Here is an 11609-nt window from a genome sequence, read left to right on the forward strand (position 1 = left end):
AAGGTTATCGTTTTAAAGGTAATGGGGAAAAATTTCAATATGCAGACCAAGAAATACTTACCAGAATACAAATGTTAGCTAGCAAAAGCTTACAGCTATCCATATCCAGCTGACATCCTTTTGCCTACAAAGATGTGCTGGGTCTGGCTGGGATGGAGTTTTCTTTCTGGCAGCCCCTGTGCTGCTGTGATTTTGGATCCGTGACAAGCACAGTGCTTGTGAAGCACAGAGGGTTTCGAGGATTTCTCTCGTTCCTCCTCTGTCTGCCCAGCGAGGAGGCTGGGGGCGTGCACGGGGTGGGGAGGGGACACAGCAAGGACAGCAGGCAATAGGTGCCAAGGGACATTCCTGACTGTAAGATGTCACGGTCAGCAATAAAAGCTGGGGGGAAAAAGGAGGAAGGCAGGGGGAATGTTTGGGGTTATGGTGTGCGTTTTCCCAAGTACTACGTGATGAAGCTTTCCCTGAAGCTGCTGGAGATCCGCCTGCTGATGGGAAGCAGTAAATGAACTCCTTGTTCTGCTTTGCTTGCACACAGAGGTGTTTTGGTTTGGGGTTGTAACCTTTTAAACTGTTTTTATCTCAACTTGTAAGTTTCTCCACAGATCTGCCCTTCTGATTTTCTCCTTAGCTGCCAGCCTGGGTCAGCCAAGGGGTTTGGACCCAATGATCTCTTGAGGTCCCTTCCAACCCCTACGGTTCTGTGATTCAGCCAACCACCACCACTTCCACACGTGAGAGCTGCTTCCCCAAATTCAGAGAAGCAAGCAGAGACATTAGCAGCGGGCACAGGAGGAGCAAAGTCTAACTTCTACACCATACCCACATTCGACGCAACCCTACTTTGACCCAATTCCATACACCTAAACTACTGCTCACAGCCTTAGCTAACAGCAGCGCAAAACCAGATGCACTCCAACAGACACAGCACCTACAAGCTTCTGAGTAAGAACAGTACGGTATTTCAGGATTTGGCAGAAATGAGGAAGAATGCAGTGTTTTCAAGGATGTCTTTATTATGCAACTTTTCTATCATCTAAAACCACCAAGATACCAAAGACCGAGGTGCTAACTTCAGCTCTGGAGCTTGTTAGCCCTTGTACTTTCAAGCACTGATACAAATACCTGGTATATGCAAGAGGCGTATTTAGAAAATGTCTCAGTATATAAAAAAAAAAAAGCTAATGTTTCCAAGGACCAAATAAATAATTTACAACGATATCAACAAAAGTGACAGAAATCCAACCGAGGTTTGAGACAGACCATTACTTAGAATTTGCAGTCCATACAGTGTCTCCTACCATACGACAAGCATTACAAACCCACCATCCAACGTTACATTTTACTGCTGGCTTGTTCCGAAGTACCGCTGCTGTCTAAAGCCTTGGAGGAACAGTCTCTGAGGACTTCCAAAGAACTCGTGATATCCAGGCTTTCAGAAGAAGCGGGTCTGCAGCCTTCTGTAGAACTGATGATGTCCAGCGTTTTGGAAGAACGGGCACTGTAGCCTTTTGCGCTGGCATCCCTTACGACTACCTCCTGCATGGACGTAAACATCAACGGCACAAAGCCCTCGCTGTCCGCTGTGAGAACAATCCAGGACGAACCTGCGAAGGCAGACACACACTTGTTTGCAAACTCCTCTGCAGGTAGGCACGTTGAGGGTATAAAACACATTTCTTCTAAAATTAAATGCTCCTGTAAGTTTACAGCAGTTTTTCTGGCAAAAAAAAAGGCACGGGGAGATACAAAACTAAAGGATAGTTAACAACCGTGCAAAAGTGAGCCCCCTGACCAGTTTTCTCACTAGCAGACGTGACCATAATAAATGCACACTTTAAATAAGGAAGAGGAATTGAATTATGAGCAGAACTCATAAGCACCCAGACTTATTTTTAATTAGGTCTTCATAGACTACTTTACAGTGCTTAAGCTGTGCAGATACTGTACGAAGCAGATTGAACTAAATGACAAATTAATATAATTTAAAAAATTTAGAAACAGCTTCTGTTATGTCATTTTGATATAATTAATTCCAATAAACATGAGGAAGAAATATTGTACTGGATTGTACAAGCCTCGTGTCTCTGGTCCATTGGCTATTTGACTTCACATCGTCATTAGCATGATTTTTGCAATTTGAAATACTTTGCTGACTCAGAAGCACCAACTTTTACCAAATGATACAAAGCAGAATATTTTCCTACCTGTATCTGTTAAGCCGATGAAGTAATAACATAAAGCTTGGGGTGGGGGGGGGCGTGAGGGAGTTCAGGGCAACATTTCCAGCTGTTTATGCAGTTACATTATGTAACTTCATGTCACAAGTAAGAAGATTGTAGCTTAAAAGCACACGACCCTTTAATCTTTTGGCTTAATATCTCATTTGGAACAAACTTGAAAATCAATACAATTCAGGAATTTGGAACTACCATTCCTGTTGTGCCCATTTACCTAGTAATACTTGTAAAAATAATCAAGAAACCTACTATAACACTGTTTCCTTTTGAGGTTTGATAAGGCCAGTTGTTTGCATGATTACTTATTCACGGGTAACCAATTCTGCTAAGTTTACATTTAAAGCTATCAATGAGAAGTCTAAATAACACGGGTAATGGGGACGCCCTCCTCAGTACTATCCAGAAAGTGAAGTTCTTCAAGTGCTATAGCTCAAAATAAAATTCCAGTGAGACAGCAGACACAGTGGGTGAGCAGCTGGAACACAGTACTGAGAATATACGTAGGAATACGAGATCATATCCCCAAGGCACGTCTCCTGCCCTTGCCAGAAGTGAGACTCTTAGAACTGACACACACACAGGCACACAGGATGTGCATGGGAAGAACGGATGGCAGCAGAGGAGCACACAGCAAGAAGGAAGGCAGTTTCCTTCACGGCAAGAACTGGAGTGAACCACACTGCTAAAATTTAGAGTACTACTTTTGTGTTTATAAAGAACTATCAGATTTATTAAAGGACACCTGATAATGGAACTACAAATTAAAATACAGAAAACTGTATACTAAAACCACCAACTCTAACCTTCTTGTTACTCAGATTTCTCCATTTAGAACAGCTGAAAATGCATATAAAATACTAAGTGACGGTAATTTTCCTGTATAACTAGCTGCTTGAAAAGGGGGGGGTACAAAAGGACCAGTACATTAAAGTTTACTCATTTTTTATAACATAAAGATTATTCTTAGTCAAGGCCTAGACTGGAAAGAATCTTTACATTATAACTAAGAGCTTTTATTAATAACCTTTCAGTATTTGTTTCTCTTTTTTTTTTTCCAGATCAGATGCGCACTGCTACTGCTCACTGAGAATGCTGCGTGTGTTTGAAGTGTTTATTTGATTGGATAATTACAACGTACCGTGCTGCATTTCTACAAGAGAGAGGTTGAATATCTGCTGGACTATACTTAGACGAAGTTTACCCTCACAAAGAATAACGGATCGCCTTTCATCTGAATCATTCCTGGAAAGCTGCTTCTGTAAATTCAAGAAAGAATCATTAGATACAGTGATGTACATTTAAGCAGAGATATCAAAGTGACATTCATCAAAACAAAATCACAGCTATGCCTTCAATTACATCGCTTACAGAAAGTCAAATGCTACTTTCACTCAGACCAATTTGCAAGATTCACACTTCCAAGGCTCAGCTCTCAAAAAGAGATGATCTGTGAATGACAGCAGCAAATAACTGTGTGCTAAATCAGTGTGTCAGCACAGGAGAGGAACGCTGCCACTGAGGAAAACAACAGGCTACATCTGACCCTCATCCTACCACCTGCGAGGGACACTTCTCTGGGGGGTTTGTAAAGCAGCAAGTTTTCCATCTTTCCCCCTCCGTGATCCACTCCTCACTGGTGAGAAATCCTGTCCATAAACTTCTGGGACGAGAAATGGACAAACACATCAGAAGTGCCTGCCTGCCTCACCTCTGATCATCACGGCTCCAAGCCATAAAACTCACCAAGTGTCTGCAAAGGCTATCCCCCATGGGGCAAACAAAGCATTTCTGAAGTCTGCAGAAGGTCGGTTGTTACCAAATGTACAAACTCTGTCTTTGCGTAGGATAAAATTCACCCAGCCACGTCGCTTCCCAGAGAAGCCTTGGTCCCACCTCTGGGGCACGACAAAAACAAGGTGAATTCTGACTCCTCTTCCATGCTCTTCCATGCAGACAAACCCATCCACCCACAAAAGAGATGTACGTTAAGAGTGGAGCCTGGAAATGCACGCGTGCTCCTCAATCCTTGCACTGATAAACGTGCCACTGCTCTCTCTCAGACACTGCTTATTTAGGGTACTTTGGGGTTCCTCAACGGTTTGTAAAATACACCTAATAAATTGGGCAGTAGAGAAATGATCAGGGCTCAGCACATAAGGCGAGGATCCCTGTTTGCTTGCTAAAAATTTCTGAATCAAATATACACTGATTAAAGTTAAAACACACCATTCTCTGCCAGGCCTTCCAACTTCAATCATAGAAATCGAATTATTTTCTTATCCCAAGTCATCACCAATCAAAATCTGGAGCCTTTAATTCATGAAAAATTCTCATGCAAGTGTAACTCCTCTAGCTCTTGCAGCGTCAAGATAAGCTAAAACGTAACTCAATTTCAAACTATATTTTAAAAGAGATCTGAATACAAAATCATAATCAAAATTTGTGTGACCTCGAGTATAAAAAGGTCTCTAAATAAGCATCTCGGGAAAATGAGACAGCAGCCTTGCTGAGGAAAACTTTCATTTCAATATCTAAGGCCACTGTTTGGAGTAATGCCCCACATATAATTAGGATTTAAGAGAGCTAGGAAAAAAAAACCCACAGAGTTATTATGATTATTAAATGTTTAGAATGGAAAACAGCAAATGGAGTGAGGAAATATGATCTAGGACCTACGAGTATGGTGCTACAGAAGTTGAGAATAATTATTTTTAGCAATAAAGACACAAAATTAGTGGTTATTGAAAGGAAATGGCAGCTTAAATTACTACGAATATCAACTAAGAATTATTAAAACCACCTCTGGAAGAGAACTAACAGATTTGGGCCACAATTTGATAATCACATAACTTACACCTTCTAGCATGAGATTTAGAAATACCTCCTTTCAGCCAAGAAAAGTGTCTTTCAACGGAAATTTGATTTTAAAGCCACTTTAAGCTATGCTAATTGAATTATCTTTCTGTCGTTAATGGTCTCTCTCCTTCTCAGATGGTGCTCTCAATACTAATTAGCAAGACTTCTGCTCTAGAGACAAAGCAATTTTTTTTGTTTCGGTCCCCATTATTATAGTTCTTCTTGGAAAAGGGCAGGAGACTCACAGCAATTCCCACAGACAGTTATTTTGCACTGCCTGAATTCCTGCACAAAAAGCTTCAGAAATCGCCGAGGAAAACATCCTAGACCCTGATACAAGATTCTAATTCTGGAACAGAACTGTCACGCACGGGTTCTTTGGATTCTCACCAGCTTCTGCAGAGCAGGACAAGGTACGGCTGCTTGGGTCGGAGCCAATGAGCTCAGCCCAAACGTGAGGTGGGGACAGGCAGTGGTGAACGTTCCCCAAAATTAAACACTTTTAAATAAAAGAACTTTAAAATGGAGATGCAGTTGCAGGAAGAGTGGGGAAGAAGGACATCAAAAAGAAACCGGACCTATCTAAAAGGGAAAGCCCTACGATAAGGCTCCTATCAGACTCATCAGTACCGAATTTGTGCGTACTAAACATGTGCAGAATGGTGCCCTCCCCGCGTACAATCTGACCACAGCTTTCAACCGGTACTTTACAAAGACCGTGACATCCGTAAACAGGTTTGGTCATGAAGGCTTCCAATATTAAAATTACCTGGTAGGTGATGTTAATAAAAGAGGGCTCCTGAGAGGATGGGTACACGGGAAGATTTCTCTTCCCTGATTTTAGCAGCTCAGTTAACTCACAGACATGATGCTGCAATTCGGTAAAGTTACCAGAGAGTTTTTCTACGTTTTTTGAAAAGTAACTTGCTTCCTTTTCACTTAACAAGTTATTCTTGTAAGAATTTGGTATTTTGGAAGCTCCCTCTGTCTGCCTTTTAGGAGATGTTGGCTTGTTGGAAAACGACAGCGATGTGGCAGACAACACCACTGACCGATTTACTGGTTCAGCATCGAGAGCCTCAACAGCTGGAGGGAAACTCAAAGACACCTTTTTTTCTTTGAGGTCGCTCATGTTCAACAACGAGCTTTGCTCGTAAGCAGGACTCTTAATTTCTTCAATGAGCTTTCTCCTGCTGGTAGGGGACTGAGGGGCAGCACGGTCTGGTATCAAGAGCCCACGACTAAGAGGGTGAACATCTGCAGGGAGATCATGAGGTGTGTTTGAAAGATTAAAACAGGAATTCCCATTAACCGATGCAGATGAAGGACCCACTTCAAATATCAGTTCCTTAATCATCAACCGGATCATGTATTTGTCTGATCTTGAAGACGGAAGAAACGCGGGGTCAGTGAATTTCTGTCTTCCAACCAGTATCAGTAACAGTTTATTGGTCAAGAAGCACAAACCCTTCGGTTTTTCATTTTTTTCTAGCTGAATTTGCTGAATGTTGGGTAAATTGGACGAAGTCAGCGAATAGACTAAAATAACGTTACAGGTATTGGAGGCGACCGATACGGTTTGAGTTTTGGGGTCAAAAGCCATTATGTCAGGAACCAGAATGCCTGGGATGCTAACTTTCTTGGTAGAGGTCACCTTTCTCTCAAAAGTCACCAGAATGAGATGTGAAGAGTCCTGCCCGCTTCCCGTTAGGTAGTCCTTGGGCCTCAGGTGAAGCAGGGGACTGGAATCGGCACCCTGCTTGCTGGAAAGCAGGTGAGTTAGATCCACGGGAGATGGAAGAGCAGACACAGGCTTCTCAGAGTCCAGCGACTTTTTGCCCCCGTCCATGGAAAACTCTTCCTCGCCACCCAAGCTGGACTGCGAGGCAAAGGATTCGGTCTCGACGCTCGCTGGAACTTCAAAGGCAACACCTGCGTTTAAGCCGCAGATCTTGTCCAGAGGGAGCTCGGTAGCAACAGCAACCTGGAAATTCAGAGTGGCTTCTACAGCGCAGATGTAGCCTCCCACATCGAAGATGGGGCAGAAGGAACAAGCGTGGAGCGTTTTCTGAGCCTCATCCCAAATATACGAATGAAGGGCACTGCCCACCCCGACGACTAAGCGATTGCCTTCCTTAGTCCAACAAGCGCAGTGGATGAGCCCGCTGCCCTTGATGTCGGCTTTCACTCTACAGCTGTTGAGATGAACGGAGTGCAGGACCGAGGCATCGCGCGTAGTGAGCACGGCCAGGATCTCCTTCTTCGGATGCCACACGCAGCCTTGGGGGAGCACTGGAAACGGCTCGCTGATGTCGCATATCTGAGAAACCAGGAGCTTATTCCTCTCTGCGGCATTCAGACAGAGCTGCCACACGGTGATGTGCTTCTTATGCTGAACAGCAAGAAGGGCTGGGGCATCAGCGGGGCTCGGGCCCCAGTAGAGTCCGTGAACGTGTTCGAACTGACCAACAACGCTCGAGTCACCAAATTTTGGCTCTCCGTTGTGGAGGTGTAAAGAAGTTAGGATGACCTGTTTCCCATCTGTCCAGGCAATACCGTGCACGGGGTGAATCGCTTGGTGTAAGGCATTAAGGCCCGTTCTCAGAAGCTTCGCCTTTCCTAGCTCCATGATTTTTTGATGTGAGGCATCTAAACAAATCAGAATGAAAGAAAAAATTATTGTGGAGGACAGAGGAAAACACCTGTAGGATTATTCAGCTTATGGCCCTGCCAACGCTCGACTCCTCCTTTCAGTGAAGCCAACACACACATAATGCTTGTCCACAACCCAACTTTTGTTGTTGTTCGTAATGTTTCCCCAGTGAAATGCAATTTTAAAAGAGGTTTTGCTGTTTATTCAGGCTTAGTCTGCTGCATTTTCATCACAAAACCAGTCCTTTCATTCTAATCGACAGGTTGCTGCTTCTCAGGGTATTTTGGAATGACTTAGTATTAAGAATTTTCAAAACGTCACCTCTCACCCTCAGCTTCGTGGCCCATTTGTGATCAGATAAAGTAATCTCTTACAAGTATGACAGAGCATTAATGTATTATCTATAAATCTGATCCTGTATTAAGTGGGTTAGAATGAGGCATTTGCCTGGTTATTCCAGAAAGCTCTCTAAAAGAGCAAATGCAATTTTGAAACAAGTTAGAATCAAAGCGGATTCTTCTGAGGAAATTTATTGAGAAAGTATTTAAAAGAACTTAGAACACAGGTAGGGGACAGAACCATCTACCTGAGGCATGTGCGAGTGAGTACTGTGAGAGGATATCAGTGACCTCACAGCTTCAACATCCCCTAGTGCAGTTAGGGCAGTCTTCCCCTTCCCTCCCAACCCTTTTCCTAAATGTTTTGGGGCCTTTTTATCAGAGTCCCCAAAGCATCTTGTTACTGTTTGCGGAGTACAAGGGATGAAAGCAGCAAGCAACAGGCAGCTGACTATGTCTGTAGACTGGCACTTATATTTACCTGAATATTCATACAAAATGTACGCGTTTTTACCTATCTACAGTAATTCTGGGGGCAGTTTTATTGTTTGGTTATTGCTGCAGAATTATGTCCTTTCATAGTGTCCAGCAAAATAGAAATTACTGTTTTATGGGTAGGAACTAAAAACGCAGAAAACCTTTGTTCCAGTACTCTTGACAAATGGGTTACATCATTTGCCTGATGCCTCAGCAGAAGGCTTCTCAGTTCCCTACACTGTGTAACAGCTTCAAGAGGGAGAATGGGAAACTGACAGCAATCGTCATTCTCTGCAGGCTGTAACCAAGTCTCCGGGACATCCACAAGGCACCAAAACTTCAAAGGGGTTCACAATTTTACCCACATTTCTAGTTTTTGAGCTGCGAGCAATCCCTATTCTGTGCACACAAGCTAACTGAAAGGAATCGATGGTCTCCTCGTTTAAGATTCTCTACAGGATTTCGCTCAGCTGCAAAGTCATGGCACAGAATGAGCTGCAGCTTTAGTAGGAAAGATGAAAAACAAGAAAGTGTATGAGAAAGTCAACAGTCAAATTGGAAGGGTTATCACGACATGAAGGAGCTGGCTCTACTTCAGATTTTAATTAACGATTTGTTGCTGATCCCATCTTGGAAGAAAAGGACTGGAAGAGCAGACTTAAGAGACTAAAATTATACAGTTATGATGATCAGGATGTCTCCTTATCAAGTTAATTACGAGCACAAAAAATAGTAAAGGGGGGCGGGAAGGAAGTGTGTGTGTGGGGGGAGAAGCATGAATATCTCTCCAGGAAATCAAGAATGGTTTAGGTTGGAAGGGACCTTAAAGATCACCTAATTCCAGCCCCCTGCCATGGGCAGGGACACCTCCCACCAGCCCAGGCTGCCCAAATCCCATCCAGCCTGGCCTTGGGCACTGCCAGGGATGGGGCACCCACAGCTTCTCTGAGCGTAACTGCCTGCATAGGTGCATAGCAAAAACAGGTCTGGCTTACAGTGGATCACAAACTGAGTAATTCGCTAATTTCAGTACGAAAGTTGCAAAATAAGACCGTATAATTTGGGAATGTTTTTAGGAGAGATGCTACGCACCAGGGAGATAATTACCTTACTACTACTGAAGCTCTCTGCCTAGTTCTGCGTTTCACAGTCCAATGATGATGGAAATGTTTCATAGAGTTCACGGACCACAGAACCACAAAAATTGGGTTAATTTAGTTTGGAGAATGTGAGTGTAAACTTGCAAACACAAACCAGGTGGTAGAAGAGACAGCCCTGATCCATTGTTCTCCAGGTCCACTGTGCAAGATAATAAGCAGCTTAGTTTCAACAAAGGAGATTTAGGTCAGCTATTAAGGAAAAATTGTAACTAAAAATGACAGCTCAGCACTCAAGCGGGTTACCTTGCAGAGGGGAAGAAGGTGCTCCATGAATTTGATACTCTTTTGCTATTGCACTGATGCAATTTGATCGTAAAAGTCTGTCAGGGACAACTTTAAGCATGTTGCCTTGTGGTAAAAGCACACTTGAGGTACTTCCCAGTTACCTTCTCCATCACCTGCCTGGCTCTTCTAAGCTCCAAAACAACTGATCTCAATTTCCTTTTAAGCAACGGCCACTTGTGGAAAAATTAAAGCGGGATTTGATTGTTTTTAAGGAATCTGAGCGCCACACCCCTGCTGGGCAAGCTTCACACACAGAAGGGCGATGCCAACTTGCCTCATAAGACAGGCTGGGATCCTACAGCTCCGGGGCCACCTGGGCGGTTCCTTCTGGCGGAGGAGCCGCTCCACATCGCCCGAGGACACCTGGAAAAGGAAAACCGGGCCCGGCGGCCGTGGCACCCGCACCGCCCGGCACCCCGGGGTGCTGAGGCATGCCGCAGCCCCGTGACATGGCGGAGGCCGGGCTGAGCTGCTCGGCGCGGCACAACTCCCGCTCCCTGCCCCTCTGAGGAGCCGAGGAGCCTGCGGGGAGCCCCGCGGGGCCAAACGGGGCAGCGCCGGGGAGAAGGGGGCGAAGGGAGCGCCCAAACCCGCCCGCCCGCGCCGCTTCCCCAAAACCAGCCGCCCGCCCGCGCCGCTTCCCCAAAACCAGCCGCCCGCCCCGCCGCTCGCTGCGCGGGCCCGCCCGCACCGATATCCCCCGCCTCCCTCAGCGGCCCGCCCGCCGCGCTCCTCCCCGCCGCGGCCGGCGACCGACCTCACCCTCCCGGCGGCTCGGCACGGCCCCGACGGCAGCGAGCGGCGGCCGCCTTCTGGTCCCGGCCTCCGTTCCGCCTCTCCGCCCCGGCCCGGCCCGCCCGGGCCCTGTGACGCGGCGGGCGGTGCCTACAGGGGCTGGGCGCTAGGACTACAACTCCCAGGAGGCAGCGGGGCTCGGCCGTGACGTCACGCGGCTCTCCGCCAATCCCGAGGGTGGCGGGAATGGCTTCTTCCCGCCGCCCCGCTGTCGCCCGTCCCTGAGGGGACCGCGGGCGAGGGGTCGGGGTTTGCGCCCTGCCCCGTGTCTGGGGACTTCTTTTTTTCTCCATAAAGGTGGAAAATCAGTTAATTAGATGCATACCCGCTTTGTTCTGTGTTATCCTCGGGAGGTCACGTTTAAACCCAGGGAATAAAGCACATAAATGTGATACAGAAGTGCTCCAAAACAACTTTGGTCTGGATTTACTGCATTGGGCATAACACACTGTGAAGTCCCCGAGGCCTTTTTAAAGTTAATTGTGTGCTCTTGCAAGGTGTATGCCGTAGCACTTGTCAGTGCTTAGTATTGCAGAGCAGTCCGATCACTGCACAGGTTTTGAAACCCATGACAGGATGTTGAAGTACTGGAAAAGGTGCATTAAAGAGCTGTCAAATTGGTTCAGGGTGTGAACAAAATACTCAAAATGAACGTGAGGTCAAACGTACAAAAAAGCTCAAATGTAAAAAAAAAAAAAAAAAAAAAAAAAAGAAAGAAAGAAAAAGACTAGTGCATGAGGAGGCTCAGGGGAGGCCTTATGGCTCTCTGCAACTACCTGAAAGGAAGGTGTGGGGAGCTGGGGGT

The 11609-nt window shown here is 45.6% G+C and overlaps 1 protein-coding gene across 7 annotated transcripts; it reads right to left on the minus strand.

Moving 5' to 3' along the window:
* Positions 1–996: 996 nt before the first annotated feature.
* On the minus strand, positions 997–10921 carry LOC106044496 (WD repeat and coiled-coil-containing protein). 7 transcript variants are annotated; one of them, XM_048065807.2, is made up of 6 exons: positions 10767–10921; positions 10284–10372; positions 9968–10182; positions 5866–7745; positions 3379–3496; positions 997–1607 (listed from the first exon to the last, which is right to left on the minus strand). In XM_048065807.2, exons 3-6 carry the CDS (start codon positions 10065–10067, stop codon positions 1336–1338), a joined length of 2370 nt encoding a protein of 789 aa, XP_047921764.2. In that variant the 5' UTR covers positions 10068–10182; positions 10284–10372; positions 10767–10921; the 3' UTR covers positions 997–1335. The 7 variants fall into 7 exon arrangements, with proteins under 7 accessions (XP_047921764.2, XP_066851116.1, XP_066851117.1 ...); XM_066995015.1 differs by having other exon boundaries at positions 10772–10915; XM_066995016.1 differs by lacking the exon at positions 9968–10182 and having other exon boundaries at positions 10767–10920.
* Positions 10922–11609: the final 688 nt, after the last annotated feature.

Source organism: Anser cygnoides, chromosome 3 (genome assembly GCF_040182565.1).
Source record: "Anser cygnoides isolate HZ-2024a breed goose chromosome 3, Taihu_goose_T2T_genome, whole genome shotgun sequence".
Lineage (NCBI taxonomy): Eukaryota > Metazoa > Chordata > Aves > Anseriformes > Anatidae > Anser > Anser cygnoides.